General features: G+C 39.0%; 1 protein-coding gene across 2 annotated transcripts in view; it reads left to right on the forward strand.

The window, feature by feature from the left end:
* PPIL4 (peptidylprolyl isomerase like 4) overlaps positions 1–18,514 on the forward strand; it is a 35,622-nt gene extending 17,108 nt beyond the window's left edge. For both annotated transcript variants that reach the window (XM_079780402.1, XM_079780403.1), the window contains exons 10-13: positions 2,249–2,360; positions 3,861–3,957; positions 8,830–8,977; positions 14,741–18,514. In XM_079780402.1, the coding sequence (XP_079636528.1) occupies positions 2,249–2,360; positions 3,861–3,957; positions 8,830–8,977; positions 14,741–14,992 (609 nt within the window). In that variant the 3' untranslated portion in view covers positions 14,993–18,514. The remainder of the gene's footprint in view (positions 1–2,248; positions 2,361–3,860; positions 3,958–8,829; positions 8,978–14,740) is intronic.
* The last annotated feature ends 1,213 nt before the right edge of the window (positions 18,515–19,727 follow it).

Genomic DNA, 19,727 nt, shown 5'->3' on the forward strand with positions numbered 1-19,727 from the left:
AGAAATGGTATCTACAAGGTACATTGGTGCTTTGGTTTGCTATGGATACTTCTTATAGACCTGACAGTGTCATTCCATCATTGACACTATAGGATATATTATTTACTCATTTCATTTATAGCACATAGACTATTGACTGCCTATGCTTTTCAGTCTTCTGCAGGTATACCATTTTCCATGAATATGTAGTGCAGTTCAACTTTATAGAATCTATGAGTTCTTTATCATGATTCAGCATTTCCATTTTTGAGGTGGATCTTTTGTGACCTTTATCATTTCTTGAAAATCAGATTAAGCTACATCATTCTGCTTCATAATTTCTCATGGCCCGTAGCCTCTTTGTAAGTGTTCATCATTTAGTTTGTATTTTTGCATGTACGGCAAGTTCTATATGTTTTGGATAATCTGATCCCCCAATTTTTTAAACTGAAGAGTAAACCACATACAGAAAATGTATAGCTCATGGGTAAACAGCCTGACAAATTACCACAGTTATTATACCAATGTAGAACCATCACTCAGGCCAAGAAATCAAACATTAGCAGGAAAAAATTATTAGGATCCCAGAGCCCTCTTTGTGTCCCCTGCAGATAATTTCTCCATCACTGCTACTCTGACAGCATAGGTTGGTTTTGTCTAATTTTAAACATGATATAAATGTCAACACATGTGTGTATTGTGTATTCAGCTTTATTTGCTCAGTGTTATATTTGTAAGATTTATATATGTTACTGCATGTAGTTTTAACCTTTTTGGTTAATTTTTATTGACATATGGTGTTTCATTGTAATGTGTGTGTGTGTGTGTGTGTGTGTGACACACACAATCTGTGAATTATAGAATACTCCTCAGGGTCAGCATCCATAATCAATCACAAAAATAGTTCTTCATTGAAACAAATGAATAGTCATACTAAGTGGGATAACTTAAGGCCAAGGCCTCCCATTAGGTCAGGTTTTGCTGTCAAATGGATTTTAACACCAAAATTTATAAAAACAACTTTAAATTTTCAGGATATTTATGGGTTTTGACTAAAAGGGCTTGTGGATTTGTATAAGACAATTGGTGCCTGGGAGGTGAGGCTCTGGTTGAGCATCAACCCATGAGCCAGGAGGTCATACACTGATCAATTCCCGGTCAGGGCACATGCCCGGGTTGAGGGCTCGAACCCCCAATGGGGGCTCGATTCCCCATTGATCGGCTGCAGGAGGCAGCCGATCAATGATTCTCTGTCATCATTGATGGTTCTATCCCTCTCTCTGAAATCAATAAAAAAAACATGTTAAAAAAAAAGACAATTGGTAAGTATATGTATGTCCACTACAATTGGACTGCCTCAGTTCAAATCTTGGACTCACCCTTGCCAACTGTGTGACCTTTGGCAACTTGAGTACTTTTGTGAACTTCTCTTTTCTCTTTGAGAAAATGTAAGATAATAATAGATAGTACCTCATACAGTTGTCATCAGAGTTCATTGAGGTAATAGATACAAATCATTTAATAGCATTTAGTTGTAGTAAGCATTCAGATCTTCATTTTGTAACCACATATTTTGTATTGTCAGTATTTGTTCTGAAATATTTTCATAAAGATTTATGCTTAGTTTTTGTTTGTTTGTTTGTTTGCCTGCAGATGTGGTTTATTTCGTTTGCACACAGTTTTTTAAAAAAATCTAAATTTATTGACAACACATTATAAAAATCTGGGTTTTAAGTTTCTTCTGCCAAAATCAGAACATTTGGCACTCCCACCCCAATATCTCCATAGCAACCAACAGCTGGAGCTGTAGGAGCCAACCCAGTGATGTTCAACCTTGATAGCACAGTAAGATCATATGAGGCTCTTTTTCAAAAATACCGATGCCTGAGCCCCAGTGCAGACTGACATCATTTTCAACAGCAGCTGTCACAGCAAATGTTTACTGAGTGCTTGGAAAGCACCCTGGAAAGAAAGCTGACATATAAAATACATTCATGTTGGGGACACAGAACATGTGTGAAAATTATGATAACTACACAAGATACAAGATCAGCTTAGCACCAAGTGTGGTATATAAAGCAGTGGTTCTAGCTTTGCTGCCTATTTGAACTACCTGGAGGGCTTTGAAAAATCCTGATGCACAGGTGTGCACCCCAGACCAATTACATTGAAATCGAGAAGGAAAAAAAGGAAGTCAGGCATCAGTATTTTTTTAAAGCTGGGATCCCAATGCACAGGAACATTTATGCTTAGTTTTTTATAACTATAGGAAGAAGATTGTGAGAAAGCATTCTTCAAAATGGACAATGTACTTATAGATGACAGAAGAATACATGTGGATTTTAGCCAGTCTGTTGCAAAGGTTAAATGGAAAGGAAAAGGTATGTTGGTTTATTTCTTTTCTTTTTTTTCTGTTCTGTTTTCCATGCTTTGTGTGTGTGTGTGTGTGTGTGTGTGTGTGTGTGTGTGTGTGTGTATTTTAAACTGATGATTAATATATTTTCTATGTTTGACTATATTGTAAATTACTTGTAATTACCCACTGCAGGCATGACATTTTTCCAAAGTAATTATTATGTTTGTGGTGGTTTGGTTCTTCTAGATGCAAAACCCTTAATATGTTTTGCCTAAAGTTTGTTTTATGTTTAGAATTTCCTTTCATTTCATGTCTTTCCCTGTATACATTTTATATACAATCACAACACCTCCCTGTGTACCTCCAGTTTACTTTTCTTGTACATTCAGTCTTGGGCCCTTCTGTAGGAAGCCCTCCCACTAGGAGCATTTCCTCATTTGTGTGGAGGAGACAGGAAAGGCAAGGCATCCAGCAGGTCTGGGCCATGGGTAGGAGCTGAATCCATCTGGCAGGAGACCAGGCTTGAGAGTAGAGAGGCTGTATGGAATGCTCTCTCCTTTCCTGCCCTGCCACTGTAGGCCAGTCAGGATTTAATAATAGGTCCTGTTTTTCTGAAGAGATCATTGTGGATTTAATTTTTGGCTCTTGGGAGGAATAAAGGTGTTCTTAAGCAAGAATTTTAAAGCAGAGACACCAGCCCTCCCATCTCGCATCTCAGCAAACTTCTACACACATCCTGCTGTCCCCATCTGCTTTGTGCTCTGTTGAGATTTGGGACAATGTTTTGACAGATCACAGGTCTTTAAAGCCTCACTTCTTCCAAACTTGTAAGTTTCTTGTATCTCAGACTCAAGTCCCAAACCCTTAGTTTCCCTTGGTCTAATGTTCTCATGGATATAATGGCTTCACTTAAACACTGCATTATTTTCCAGTGAACGTATGTATGCACTGTGTCGTTTAGAATTTGACAGTCTGGTGTTGTAATATTCATGTATTTCATTAGGTGGCAGCATATGGCTACCAGTTAAAATAGTAATGGAGAATGAATTATTATGATTCTTTTGTTCTCTTCTCAGCCTTTTTCTAGCCCCTGATATACACTGAGTGGCCAGATTATTATGATCTCTAAACGCATAATAATCTGGCCACTCAGTGTATATCCTACATACTAAAAGGCTAATATGCAAATTGTCCCTTCAACCAGGAGTTCGACCAGCAGGCAGGCTGGCCCATGTCTCCTCCCCCTGGCCAGGCTGGCTGGACCCCACCCATGCACAAATTCATGCACTGGGCCTCTAATATATATATTACACACACACACACACACACACACACACACACACACACACACACACTGAGTGGCCAGATTATTATGCGTTCAGAGATCATAATAATCTGGCCACTCAGTGTATATGCCACTTATAAAATCGCTCTTGTATATTATACCTCTTATAAAGTAATTTCTGTTCTTGATTAATTAGGGGATTTTTCTTACTAAGTTTTTTCTTCTTTTTTTAATAAATAGGTGGAAGATATACCAAGAGTGATTTTAAGGAGTATGAAAAGGAACAGGATAAATCATCTAATTTGGTTCTAAAAGATAAAGTGAAGCCCAAACAGGAGTATCCTTCACAGGAAGCAGTTAGTCAATATGTGTTGACCATGCACTCTGTGTAGAGTACTGTGCGATATGTTATAAAAAGTCACAAAGGCTGTAGAAAAGTCCCTAAGCCAGATGGTTTGTGAAGGAGTCATTATGTTTATCTCTTTTCACTGTCCTATATATACTTTGCTTTTTCAGTGTATTCTCTATTTGGAGAAAGTTAGGGTTGAAATAAATCTTTAGCCTTCTTTTTCCTCCCTACTCTTAGTTTAAAGTTAATACTTATTTGCAGAAGATCTTCAGGTAAGATTCATATTTTCTCTGTATAATTGCAATATTTTAAATTCCTCATAGTCAGAAATTTCTTTATTATAGCTAACCAAATCCTTTGTGCTAACCTTCCTCGTATGTTTAACTTTGGAGATGGTGAATATGTAGACAGCAAAATCCTGTTGTCTTTACATAATTAGGCTGCTTCTTTCTGCTTAATACATTGTCAGTCTAGCAACAAATACTTGTTGGGCTTCTCTTGTGTGCAAGAGTTGACTTTTATAGGATTAAAGAAATTCATTGACTTGACCATTTTATTTAGGTTTTTCCAAGTTTTAGGTTGAGACAAGTAAGGAGCAATGAAGCATACTGTTCATATTATGTCATTTTAATTTTTCATTGATGTTCTCATAAATTTATCACTCCACACATTGTAAAGCTTACTTCTTTTATGATTCTTTCTTTAAATGGTTTCTTTGTTTTCTAGTTTCTGTTGGTGTTTTAGGGGTTCTCTTTTCCCATACTGTACATGGAACATTTCTTTTCCAAGTAGTCATCAAGGAAAGATGAATATTGGGCTGACTGTTACGTACTTACAGGCCTGGTGCACGAATTCATGCATGGGTGGGGTCCCTCAGCATGGCCAGCAATTGGGGCCAATTGGGGGGGCCAGCCAGCTGGGGAAGGGACTGTGGGAGGTTGGCTGGCTGGCACCCCCCATCGGGGTTGATCGGGGGAGCCAGCTGGCCAGGGGGTGGGACCGTGGGAAGTTTGGCCCCAGCAGCAAGCTAACCAACAGCCGATTCCGTGAGTAATCGGGCTCCCTCCTCCCTCCTGTCTGGGTCCGGGGTGCAGGTAAACCAGATTTGGGGCTGTCAGGGTCCCAGCAGAAAGGTCTGGGTCAGTGCGTGTCATAGCTACCAGCCAGTCATTTGGTCGTTCCCTCCAGCTGCTGGCAGGCACCCAGGACCTGGGCTTCGTCCAGAAGGACGTCCAGTCTAATTAGCATATTACACCTTTTTTATTATAGACTAGAGGCCTGGTGCACGAAAATTCATGCACTTGGGGGGTTGGGGGGCTGTCCTTCAGCCCGGCCTGCACGCTCTCACAGTCTGGGACCCCTTGGGAGATTTCCGACTGACAGCTTAGGCCCGCTCCCCGGGGGATCAGGCCTAAGCTGGTGGTCAGATATCCCTTTGGCAGCCCAGGAGCCCTCAGGGGATGTTTGACTAATGGCTTAGGCCTGCAGGGAGCAGACCTAAGCTGTTAGTTGGACATCCCTAGCGCTGCCACGGAGTCAGGAGAGGCTCTCACCACCATCGCTGCACTGGCCAGCCATGAGCCAGCTTCTGGCTGAGCAGTGCTCCCCCTGTGGAAGCACACTGACCACCAGGGGGCAGCTCCTGCGTTGAGTATTTTCCCCCTGGTGGTCAGTGCGCATCATAGTGACCAATTGTTCCTGGTCATTCTGCCATTAGGGTCAATTTGCACATTACCCTTTTATTATATAGGAGGATAGATTTTTAAAACAGTGTTGATTGTTTACTATACATAAAGCATTCTAGGGGTTAGATTGGGTTGGGTAAAGTCTGCAGTATGTATGCCGACATAGTCAGCATGAGGAGCGGCTTTCACTTGCAAACAGACCAAACAGTGAGCTAAGATTTAGTCTGAAAAGATAAACAGAGAGGATATGATTAAAATTTTAAAATCATAAAAGGTATGGATGAAATACAGTTGAGATTTATTTATCAAATCTTTAAAATGAACTATAGTTAATTTTAGGATAAATACTGGTAACTGCAGCTGGAAGAAGAGGAGTGTGTAGGACAAATAAAAGGAAGTACAGTCGTAGAGTATAAAGTAGAAGCAGGTGACTTCCCCCATAGAATTAGCTCAGGCTCAGAAGAAAGAGTATGTAGTATTACAGTGTTTTGAATTCAAGATGATAGATTACTAAGAGTGAAGAAAGGAAATGAGGCATGTTTGAGAATAAACCTCTAGCCCAGTCCTGTCCAATAGGACTTTGTACAGTGATGGAAACCTACTATATCTCCACTGCCCTATATAGCTACTACTCACGTGTTTAATGAGTTTAAGTTTAAACAATTACAGTGAACAGTGCCTGCTTTAGGCTTTTGAAGTTGATGGAAAAGACAGACATGTCCTGGTGTAAACCACTGCTAATTATTCTCAATCGGAATATTGAACAAGAAAAAGGAAATTCATGAGTCTGACCCTGCACTCTTATTTCCTATTCTGTTACTAAAACAATGCTGGCTGTGACCCACTAAATGGACTTTGCACTCCATTACTGGATCATGACCAGCATTTTGAAAAACATTTCTCTAAAGCCTTTTGGACAGAGGGAGAAACATGTGAAAAGCTACACGCTAAGATGAAATCATAGGCAAGGGCTATTGAATTTGTATCTGAAAAAGAAGATCCAGAAGGTGTCCTGGAAACAGTGTGATATGGTGTGCCATAGTATAAAGGAGAAAAGAAGTTAGACATAATCCTATCTAATAAAGAAGGAATATGCTAATTGACCCTCACGCCATTGCAAAGATGGCAACACCCACAGCCAATAAGGAAGGAATATGCTAATTGACTGCCCGACCCTCAAAGATGGCGGCACCCACAGCCAATAAGTAGAGAATATGCTAATTGACTGCCCCGCCCTCAAAGATGGCAGCGCCCACAGCCACAAGTTGGCGGCTCCCAGTCCCCTCAGCCCCGCCAGGGTGGCAGGTGCCCGGCCGCTCCACGCCCCTGCCTCTGGAGTTCCCCAGGCCCCTTAGCCCCCCAGACGCCCAGGGCCGGCCCAAGTTGCAGGCAAAACCTCGGATGGTGGCTGCCCAGCCCTCCCATGGATGGCCTGAGGTGCAGGCAAGCCTCGGATGGTAGCTGCCCAGCCACCCAGGGCCAGCCCGAGGCGCAGGCAAACCTTGGATGGTGGCTGCCAAGCCGCCCAATGAGGCTTGCGCTGCCGGCAGTGGCAGCAGCAGAGGTGTGACGGGGCGACGCCTTCCCCTGATTGTCGGGTCGCCTCCCACCCCTGAGGGTTCCTGGACTGTGACAGGGAGCAGGCCAGGCTGAGTGCCCCCCTCCAGTGCATGAATTTTCATGCACCAGGCCTCTAGTAGAGTAATAATAGGACAGTACAGGCTGACTAGCCATCTTCTGAAAGTGAAGAGTGCAGTGGTTTCCTGGTTAATCTGAGGGAGAAGTGAGTCACCACTGAGGAAAGCATAGACTGTGGCATCGTGGAAACGGATAGGACACTCTGGTCCCTAGGGAAGTGTGTGCGATTGCTCTAGGCCCACATGCCGCTGAAATGGCCCTGCGTGTGGGGCTTCCTCATAAGCTTTCTTTTGAAAACCACTCTTCTAGCCTTCCTCAAAATCTGTTTTAGGAATTGAGATTATTTTCAGCAGAGGTTATAGTAGTTTTATCTTTTCTCTTATTCTAAGACATGAGTTAGTTTTATTTATATTAGAGAAAATACCTATCTCTGAATTAAAACATTACCACTATTTTTATAACATATTTATGTGGAATTTAAAAAATTCAGTCATTGTTCTACCATCACAAATGATATTTATTTTTCCTTGTTCCTTCAAGATTTGATCTTTGTAAACTTATAATCACTGTATGGTATATATGGTTTTTGCTTTGAGCTTTTTTCACTTTTAATTTTTCAGAAACACCTTCCCACGTTTTTCATAGCATTAATTTATCATTGTTAATAACTTCTTTTATAAAATATCATGTTGAAGTACTACAATATAATTGAATCTATAGTTCATACTAGGCTATTTGTTGTTCCTAGTTTATCACTAAAAATAACCCTATTATGTATACCTTTGTTCATTTGACTTGTTATTTTATTTAATTTTTTACATTAAATCTTTATTGTTGAAAGTATTACATATGTTCCCCCTTTACCCCCATTGACCCCTTCTACTCGCCCCAGTCCCCCACTCCAGGCCTTCACCACCCTACTGTCTGTGTCCATAGGTTATGCATATATGCATACAAGTTATTTGGTTGCTCTCTTTCCACCCACCCCCGCCTTCCCTCTGAAATGCCACAGAATTTTTATAAATTCTTATTTGAATTTAAGCATAGTAACTGTTGACATGCACTGCTAAATTTCCTCCTAGCCAGGTGAGCTAATTTGCTCCTCAGAAGAAGAGTTACATGAATGTACCTTTTATCTTATGTAGCTTTTCTGGCTTTGAAGTTTGTATTATCTTAATTTTTTCTAGTTAAACATGTACCTCATTTTCTAAATTTAGGTTTTCTCATTATTGACAAATGTTTCCTTATTTTTTAGATGCTAATATTTTAATTTGTGGATATTATATGTCCCCCTCCATATTTTTTGCCCACGTACAGTTGTTAACTGCCTATATACAATCAGGGTTTTTTCCATTTTTTTTCTATGTAATGAAAAAAAAATGAATCCATTTTGTTTTAGAAGTAAACTATACTTGTAAGATGCTTTTATTTTAAAAAGTTACCTTAAACTTCTTGGTCTCCTGTGTTCACCAGATTCTTAGGTTTTGATGTATTACCAGTATTCATTCTCACGCTTGTCCTTAACTAGCTGCTGCAGTGCAAAATATGATCTTATATTAGAGGAGCAGTCAGAAGACTCAAAATCAAGTCACTCACACACAAGTAAAAAACACAAGAAGAAAACCCGTCATTGCTCTGAAGAAAAAGAAGACGAGAACTACATGCCAATCAAAAATACTAATCAGGTACTGCTAATGTCCAGACTCAGCTGTGGAGAAATAAATATTTTATCCCTTTATAAATTACATTGTAGTGATGGGCATGTTCTAAGTCTAAAGTGTAGAATGGTTTCACTGGGTAATGAACTTTAATTTTCAAGAATATATATCACAAATTATAAAGATTGCTTTTGAATTAACTTAGTATGTAGTTTCCCATTGTGGAGCGAGTGATTTCCATACCACCTGTGGACACTCCTTTGTTCCCATGAAAGCAAGTGTGGTTGTGCTCAAATAGTTCTCACTTATCGTTTTATCACCAAGTGTTGTGTGCTGCACCTAAAACTCTTTTTAAAAATATATATTATTGATTTTTTACAGAGAGGAAGGGAGAGGGATAGAGAATTAGAAACATTGATCAGCTGCCTCCTGCACACCCCCTACTGGGGATGTGCCCACAACCAAGGTACATGCCCTTGACCGGAATCGAACCTGGGACCCTTCGGTGGCTGACGCTCTATCCACTGAGCCAAACCAGCCAGGGCCACTTAAAACTCTTGAGGGTTTAGGACCTGTAAAACGTTTATTCCCTTTTGTATTGTATATATGAAATGAAAACAGTACTCATAATTGAGCATCCAAACGCTTTCTTTAACAATGCATTTTCTAAGACAATAATAGTAAAAATTCCCCCAAAGAAAATTGATTATAAGAGAAGAAAGCATTTCCAGCCTGCATTTTGGCTCTTAGTTAAATGAAAAAACAAACTACACTACAGCTCCTGCTTTTGTTTCACCATGTGAAGGTTCTGGGCCCTGGTGGAGGAGGAGGTGTCATAGGCCCAGGTGAGAAGGAACTCAAGACGGAGGATGTCAGGCAGAGACACTATGGAGAGAGGCAGTATGGTTGGCAGAAAAGCCAGGTTTAACTTTCCGCACTGCTCGTCATTGATGTGACCTCAACAAGTTACTTACCTTTCTGAACCACAGTTTCCTCTCTGAGAAATTGAGATAATATTTATTTCACAGGCATCTTCTTCAGACAAAGTGAAAAAAATGTGTGTGCAATCATTTTCTACACTGGCTTTTGTTACTACTTTTACTTATATAGTCAAATTACTATGTTTTAAATCAGTTGGAGTACTTTCTCTGTGGTAATTCCATTAATTGGATTCATATCACATAAAAAAATTTTTAAGGATTGCTTTAAATTTTTTGTTAGTTTTAAAAATCATTTATATGGTTCCAAAGTAAAATCTACAAAATGGTACATGCGCAGAACTGAGCTTCTATCCCTGCCTTCTCCACCTTTTCTCTCCCCCCGCCCTTGTAGTTAGCCATTTTAATGTGTTTTATTCTTTATTTAAAAAATTTTCAGCAAGCATATATTTTATATATATTCTTAGCCCCCTGTTTTCTACATAGCAAATATTCTTATTCTTTGCTGTTGTCTAACCAGAGGTATACCTTCTCCTTTCCACAGCCCTTTAGCTATTTAAAGCTTGCCCTCCTTCATGCCCTGGCTTCTGTTTTTAAGTTACACCTTTGTCAGTCCTTTAAATGATCCGCACATGAATCAGTAATCGCTAACATCTTCAGAGTCTTTACAGTCAGGTGGATACTGTTGGCCCCATTTCACAACAAAGACAGTGAACACGGAAGAGGTGAAGCAGCTTGCCCATAGTTTTTTTTTTTTTTAATATATTTTATTGATTTTTTATAGAGAGGAAGGGAGAGGGATAGAGAGCTAGAAACATCGATGAGAGAGAAACATCGACCAGCTGCCTCCTGCACATCCCCCACCAGGGATGTGCCCGCAACCAATGTACATGCCCTTGACCGGAATCGAACCTGGGACCTTTCAGTCCACAGGCCGACGCTCTATCCACTGAGCCAAACCGGTTTTGGCAGCTTGCCCATAGTTTTACAGCTAATAAATAGTGGAGGCACAATTTAAATTCAGACTTGTACTCCTAACAACTCTACTGCTGCTCTTCTTACCTGGAATATATTTGTCCGTTTTCTTTTCTAAATCTTATTGTTAGTCTAATATAATTTGTCCCATAGTGTAATATTTTAGTGTGATCTAATAGGAACATCTCCTTCCTAATGTTTGTACTCTATTAATAAATTTAGCTTTTTTTTTGTTAATATATTTTTATTGATTTTAGAGAAGAAGAGAGAAACATCAATGATGAGAGAGAATCATTGACAGGCTGCCTCCTGCCACCCCCAACTCGGGATCAAGCCCAAATATAGGTCGAGGCTCAACCATTGAGCCACACTGGCCAGGCTACTTAGCTTTTTAAATGGTGGCTATATCACATTTCTATGAATATGTAATGTTTTTCACTAAAAACCCTTAATTATCGCTCCCACCCCATGTATCCTTCAGCTACAGTTCACCATCCTGCACTTATACATGGAATCGTCAATGAATCTAGGCCTGAGATACACACTGGTGTGTCTGAGATGAGGTTTAAAGAAAATCCAAAAACTGGCTGCATTTTAAGTCTGTTATTTCTTCCCCTTATTATGAATCTTTTTTTTTTTTTTAATTCTCACCCAAGGATATGCTTATTGATTTTAGAGAGAGAAAAGAACGTTGGGGAGGGGGGAGAAGGGGAGGGAGAGAGAGAAAGAAAGAAACATGGATCATTTGCCTCCTGTAGGTGCCCCACCTGGGGATTAAACCCACAACCTAGACCTATGCCCTGAGCAGTAATTGAGCCTGAAACCTTTTTGGTGTATGAGACAACACTTCACCCAGCTGAGTCACCCGGCCAGGGCTTATGAATCTTCTATTCTGCTGTTTGCTTACTTAAAACTTTACATTAGCAAATATCCTCATTTGGCACAGAGTAAAAAGCATCAAGTGATATTTGGGGAGAATACTGTTGTTGTTTTTTTAGAGAATATTAAGGTAGTTGCCAACTATAAAATTGTTAAATTCCAAATAGTAATCTCCTAACTTTATTTCTTCCTTTAAAGTGTATTAAAGCAGATGGGTGTTTTTTAATTGAGGTAACATTGGTTAATAACATTATTTAAATTTCAGGTGTACAACATTGTAATTTGCTATCTGTGTACACTATAGTGGGCTCACCAGTCTAGTTTCTAGTCGTCACTGGAAGTTTGACTCCCTTTACCAATTTTGCCCCCACCACCCCCACTCCTCTGGTAACCACCAATCTGTTGTCTGTATCTTTGAGTTACAGTAAATGTTTTTTATTTTATATTTTCACTTAATAATATAGCTATACTATTTCTTACTATTTTTAATAATAAAATAACATCCATATTTAAGATTTAAGTGGGCCCCAATTTTTTCTATTACTCTGATTCTCATCCTTTTGATTTCAGTCTCAAAAATATAATCATGAAAGGGAATTTTCAATACTAGGTAATTTCTGTGTATAGCTCAACTTTTTCTATTTGTTGCCATTTTGCTTGGTGAGCCTCATTTCCTAAGAATGTTTTAACTTATTTCTTCAAGTTCTTTGTTTTTTATTTAGTGACAACCTTATTGTTCAATTTGAAAACTTCTCTATTTAAATTTTCCACCTGTGTCTTAATTCCAAAGATGGTTTCTGTGTTGTTGAGGTTTGGGTTTTGCTAGAGTTACAGGAAATGAGTCCTCAGCTGTGGGTTGCCTGGCTCCGATGTATTCATACTGGTTGTCAGTCCTCTGTGGTTTTCATAGGTGTTTAGTAGTCTTATAATTTGGGACTCTATTTTTACTGTCATTTTAATCCTTTAATGTTATTTTAGTGATTTAGATTTAGCTAAATCTTTGATTTAATTCCAGTGACCAGAGCAAGGATAATTTTTAGTTAGATTAGACTTTTTTTTTTTTTTTACTTTGAAATCATGGATTGGGTTGGTTACTTTAAATTGGCCACTTTATGTTTTCTTTTTTTTTTTAGCTACATGATAGTTTAATCATCTTGTCTTATGTCTTAAATGTATAAAATGATAGAATTGTTTAAAGTCTGTACTGTACTTAGAGCTTATCTAATACATTTCCTTCACCTTAGATATGAGAGCCTGGCCCCACAGGCCATGGACCTATAGCTTAGTGGGAAAGCTGGAAGTTTAATGTTTATTTTGATTCAGTCAGGAGTGCCTTTTCTTCATTATTCTTGATCACCCCCATTTCAATTTTATATGTCCAATTATTGATCAATTAAATCATTACTTCCAACCTGTGCAGACCTCAAGGTCAGTTTTCTTATTTCCGGAATGAGGACGATCTTGTACTCCAAAAGCACTTAGCACTGTGCTAGCCCATACTTCGAGGGCCTGTCCCAATGTGTGGCTTCTTCCAGGCACCTGCACTTTCCTCCTTCATGCTCTCAGTGCTCATTCTTCCTTGCTTTTCAGTTTTCACTTACACTGCTTGCACTAGCCTTCTCACTGCCAATCCAACCCAAACCCTCTCAATCTTTGAGGCTCATCTAAGTTCTAACTTTTCTATAAAACCTTCTCTGATAAACCTAATCTCAAGAAATGACAAAGACCATCAAAACCTAAAGCTGCCTGTCTTCAAAGCTTGTGTAGCTTTGAAATTACTCCAAGTTGGAGAGGTTTTAAGGTTTCAGTCCATTTCAGATTTTCAGGTTCCTCAATTTTTTCAAAGAATTAAGTACTACATAACTCCCCCCACCCCTCTCTTTCTCTCGTTTTAAACTCTTAAAGCATTTAAGTGCCAATATATGTAATGTGCTAGAGATTTTACAGCGTTATACATCAGCTAACTGTCTCTTTAGGTTAAAAGTTTATTGTCTCAACCAATTCAGAAAATAGGTGTACAGACAAAATTGTACATGGCTACATTTTGTATATGTTTGAGAAGCACAAAAATTCTTTTATCTAAGGATGGAATATTTTGTTAGGAAATAATTAGTAAAGGGTTAAACCAAATACTGATTCATGATAAGAACCATAGGGATTGTGTGGGAAATAATGAATTGGTTAGTAATGTTGTATTTCACAAACACTGGTTATAGTGATCACATTAGATCTCTATTCACATACTGCAATCTCCATGCCAGGTGTAATGTACAGTCTCTAGACAGCTATGGAATAACTATGAGTCATTTGCTTAAAATTCAGTCTTTAACCAGGGGTATCCATTACTGTAGATTTTGAACCTTGACATTTACATCTACTTTAATAATATCTATGGTGATAGAGGCGAGACCCTTGGGAGTTCAATCCTTAGGATTTTGCTCTGAGAAACCTTGTAAGAAAGTTGAATTTTACAAACTATCTCTTGAAAGAGCACTGGCTCTGGTCACTTTAGATTTCAGCCTCTTGCTGAGAGAACTCATTTTAATTAAGGGCAGAATACAAGCAGAAATAGAATTATAATCAGCCCTCTCCTATATGGGAAAAGTACTACTGCTACTTAATATGAAGAATAGAACATTTTGGGGGAGTGGAGAAGGGGGAGGTGGAAAGGTAACCGTACATAACCAGAATTTTTAGTATTGCAATTTTGCTCTAAAGACCTGTTCTAATTTCAATTGGGCAATTTCAGTTTTTTGTTTTTGGTTCTGTTCCTTCAGTTTGGCTGAAATAGATACAAACCAATGAGACTGATGAGAAAAATGGTCAAATCTTTTTCTGAATTATTTTTGCTTTTTAATTTACAAAATGTCTGGCATTAGTGGTAGTGTTCAGATTTGAGCCATTACAACTGCCTTCTAATGGTGGGCTTGTCTATAAGTTTTATTAACTGACAGTGATTTTATTAATTCACTTGTAATTCTCTTTATTCCTCTGACAGGATATCTACAGAGAAATGGGGTTCGGTCACTATGAAGAAGAAGAAAGCTGTTGGGAGAAACAAAAGAGTGAAAAAAAGGACCGACCTCAAAACCGAAGTCGTAGCCGATCTCGAGAAAGGGATGGTCACTACAGTAATAGCCACAGATCCAAATACCAAACAGATCCCTATGAAAGAGAAAGGAGTAGGAAGAGAGACCGAAGCAGGAGTCCCAGGAAATCCAAAGATAAAGAAAAATCTAAGTACAGATGAAACATGAAGAATCAGACATGAGTGGCTAAAATACTTACTCTTGTCTAACTAGAGTAATAGATGTTCAGATTTTGTGTCAAAACAGTTAAAGACTCTGCTTGGTTTTTTCCTATATTCTAAGTGTCCCTTTATAGATTAATACTGATTGTGTGGGGCACACAAAGACAATAAAGAATTGAACATTTTCTTTGTATATTTTTTTACACTAATTTTATTGTTAAGCATAAATAGTAGTCTTCATTTTTCAAGTCTTTCACATTTTCCACTTTTTAAAAATGAAATATTTCATACCTACAAAAACACATGTATATATAAGGTATTAAAAATAATTATCTTTGTACCTATCAGCCAGATTAGGAAATGAGTATTACCTGCATTTTGGAAGTCCCTCTCCTCAAGTAATTATTATGAATTTTGTGTTTGTTATTCTCTCACTTGTTCTAGTTTTACAATATATGTATCACTAATTGAAATGTTAAGTTTTATATGTTTTTGAATTTTATATAAATGGCATAACGTATGCTCAGTTCTATGACTTGCTTTTTTTGACTTAGTCCTTTATGGGAGTCACTCATTTTTATTGCCGTATAGTTCTACGAATAGACTGCGGTTTATCCATTCTGCTGTGGAGGGATGTTTGGGTTTTGTTGGTTTTGTTTTTGCTATTGCAGATAATGCTGCTATGAACATTGTATATCTAGGAGGGACACTGCTTGTCCATGTGGTATGGAAGTCTTCATTTTACAAGATAATGCAACTCTTCTGCGTGGCTGTACCCATTTATACCCTACCAGCACTATGTGAGTTACCTTTCTTTCACATTTTCTCCAACATTTCTTAATTCTAGGCCTTTTCGTTTTGCCAATCTCGTGGAGGTTAAATGGCATCTTATTGTGGTGTCCAGCAAGAGCACTATTATTACTACCTTTGTTCTTCTATATGTAATGTGTCCTTTTTCTCTGCCTGCTTTTACCTTTTTGAGTTTTAAGCAGTTTGATTATGATGTGCTTGGAGTAGTGTGGTGTTTTTTTTTTTCCCATGTTTCTTCTGCTGGGGCTCTTTACCTGTGGTTATATGGTTTTCATAAAATTTGGAACAATTTTGTCTATTATTTCTTCTATTATTATTATTATTATTATTATCTTTCCTGTCCTCTCACTGCTTTCCCTCTGGGACTCCAATTGTATGATAGTCCACATTAAATTGTTTCATAGTCTGGTGGGTTTTTTTAAAGTCTTTTCTCTTTGTATGCCAAGTCGGACATTTTCCATTATGTCCTCAAATTCATTAATCTTTTCTCCTGAAGTATCTAATGTCTTGCTAATCCCAGTCAGTGTATTTTTGACCTTGGACATTATATTTTTAAACATTTTTTGTTAATCCTCACCTGAGGATATTTTTCCATTGATTTTTTTTTTAAGAGAGGGTGGAAGGGAGGGGGAGAGACAGAGAGAGAGAAACATTGATGTGAGAGAGATATATATCACAGGTTCAACCAAGGCCAGGAATCGAGCCTGCAACTGAGGTATGTGCCCTTGACCGGAATCAAAGCTGGGACCCTTTAGTCCACAGGCCAGTACTCTATCCACTGAGCCAAACTGGCTAGGGTTGACATTATATTTTTAATCTTTTTAGAAGTTTCATTTTGTTGTTTTATTTTTGTTTTTAAATATCTTTATTGATTTCAGAGAGGAAGGGAGAGGGAAAGAGATAGAAACATCAATGGTGAGAGAGAATCATTGATTGGCTGCCTTCTGCACCTCCCCCAATGGGGATCAAGCCCGCAACCCAGGCATGTGCCTTTGACTGGAATCGAACCCGGGACCCCCTCCCCCCCCCCCCCCCCCAGTCCCCAGGCTGACGCTCTATCCACTGAGCCAAACCAGCTAGGGCTCATTTTGTTTTTTTATATCTACCACTAGAGGCCTGGTGCATGAAATTTGTGGGTCCCTTAGCCCAGCCTGCACCCTCTCCAGTCTGGGACCCCTTGAGGGCGGTCGGACATCCCTCTCACAATCCAGGACTGCTGGCTCCCAACCGCTCACCTGCCTCTGCCTGATTGCCCCTAACCGCTTCTGCCTGCCAGCCTGATCACCTCCTAACCACTCCCCTGCCAGCCTGATAGATGCCTAACTGCTACTCGGCCAGCCCGATTGCCTCTAACTGCCCTCCCCTGCTGGGCCTGGTCGCCCCTAACTGTCCTCCCCTGCAGGCCTGGTCACCCCCAACTGTCCTCTCCTGCAGGCCTGGTCATCCCAACTGTCCTTCCCTGCTGTCCTGGTCTCCCCCAACTGCCCTCCTCTGCCGGTCTGGTCACCCCAATTGCCCACAACTGCCCTCCCCTGCAGGCCATCTTGTGGCGGCCATCTTGTGTCCACATGGGGGGCAGCCATCTTGTGTCTTGGAGTGATGGTCAATTTGCATATTACTCTTATTAGATAGGATGTCTGTCCTTAACATGCTTGTGCATTTTTTATCTTTTGAACATCTGGAGTATCTTTGTAATAGGTGTTTTAATATTCTTGTGCATTCTGTCATCTGTGTCATTTCTGGTTTGTTTCTGTTGGTTGATTCCCCCTCCTCCCCCACCCCCTCATTGGATTATAATCTCCTCTGCATGCCTGATTTTTTAATTTTACGTTGTTAGGTGCTGGAGTTTTCTATATTCCTTTAAATATGTTGAGATTTATTCTGGGACATAATTAAGTTACTTGGAAGCAGTTTGATCCTTTCATAGCTTCCTGTTAAGCTTAATGAGGTCAGACTAGAAAAGCCTTTAGTTAGGGCTAATTCCAGATAAGCCTTAGGTAATAACCTTTCTGTATAATCTGCCCTGTGCCTGGTCTGGTATGAGGTTTCTCCATTCTGGCTGTTGGGAATGAAAGCTATTCTAAGCCCTGTATGAACTCCCTGATTGTGTCAAGAATGTCACTTTTAGGTGTTGGTTTGCTTTTTAATCTAAACTCAATCAAAGTTCACGCATTGCATGCTGTTCTTGTCAGTTTATTCTGTTAATCAACAAGAGTTTCCTACCCATCCATCCATCTCTACCTCCCTTCTTTTTAATGATGTTGACGTATGTTTAAATTTATTGTTGAAAGTATTACAGATGTCCTCTTTGACGTTGACTTTTTGAAGAGTTCAGGCCAGTTGTTTTGTAAAATGTTCCATTTCTAGAATTGATGGTAGCATCATGGTGTCTTCTAACCTCTTTATTTCCTGTAAACTGGAAGTTAGGACTAGGTGTCTAATTAGAATTGGGTTTTATATTTTAGGTAGAAATTTTTAAGTTTAATGTCAAATTTATTTGCTTTTCTCTGTGTGTTTTGGGCCTTTTGTATTTTGTTTAAGAAATCCTTAATAAAGATATTCTATATTTTAAAAGTTATAAAGCAAGCTTTGTTTTTTTACATTTAAATATTTAATCCTCATTAAATTGTGTGTGTGTGTATATGGTGTGATATCAAGATCCAAATTCACTTTTTTTTTAACATATGGGTAGTCCAACTGTCCAAACCCCATTAATGAATGGTTTGTTCATAAAGATAGCATATCCTTCATTTAGTTATTTAAATTCGTAGAATTTTCTGTATAAAGCTTTTGAACTTTCTTTGTTAAATTTACTCCTGGTTTCCGTATCCTTATGTTCTATTATAAATAGTATCATTTAAAAATATGATTTTCTCTTTCCTGACCTATGAAGTTACATATATATTTTTAACTTTTTATTTTGAGATAATTTTAGATTTTCAAAAGGGTTAAAAAAATAAAAATGTGTAACATCCTGTGCAGGGGCTATGCTAATCGTCTTTGTAGCATTCCAGTTTTAGTATTTGTGCTGCTGAAGTGAGTTATATTTTTCATCACTGTTCTTACATCCACCCATTTTACTAAATTTAAAACCTGTAAGGTTTTGGGGATCTTTTAGTGAGCAGTAAATAATATCTGAAAATAATAATTTTTCTTCATTATTTTAAAATTTATTAAAAAATATGTATACATGCACAGTGTAAAAATATCAGGGAAAACAAGTCTACTTTTAAGGTCTATCCCGACGTCCATCATTGCAGAGCTGGGAAGGTGCCTGCAGATGTTTTATTCCAGCCTAGTCTTTCTCTGAAGGTGAGCCCTTCTAGTCACCTGGCTGTATGTGAAGATTTTATTTAAAAAAATTTTTTTTTAAATAATGTTTTGATTTTGAAGAGAGGAAGGGAGAGGGAGAGAGAGAAAAAAAAATCCATGTGAGAGAGAAACATTGATTGGTTGCTTCCCGCATGCACCTGCAACGTAGATATGTGCCCTGACCGGGAATTGAACTGGTGACCTTTTGGTGCACAGGATGATGCTCAACCAACTGAGCACACTGGCCAGGGCTTATGTGAAGATTTTAGACTCAGCTTCCCAACTCTCCTTCAGGCCCCAAGCCTCGTCTTCATCAGCTTCCCTCCTCACTCTTGGCCTGAGGCCTTTAGCCCCCAACCTCTGCACTGTACATAATTCTGAGCCATCAATATAGAAAATGGTAATGACATTACATAAGAAACTATCACCCCCACCTGGCTGGTGTGGCTCAGCGGTTGAGCATCGACCCAGGAACTAAGAGGTTGCGGATTCGATTCCTGATCACATGCCCGGGTTATGGGCTCCATCCCCATTGGGGGCCATGCAGGAGGCAGCCAATTAATGATTTTCATCAATGTTTCTATCTCTCTATCCCTCTCCCTCTCTGAAAATC

Source organism: Cnephaeus nilssonii (assembly GCF_951640355.1).
Source record: "Cnephaeus nilssonii genome assembly, chromosome: 9".
In the NCBI taxonomy this organism is placed as follows: Eukaryota; Metazoa; Chordata; class Mammalia; order Chiroptera; family Vespertilionidae; genus Cnephaeus; species Cnephaeus nilssonii.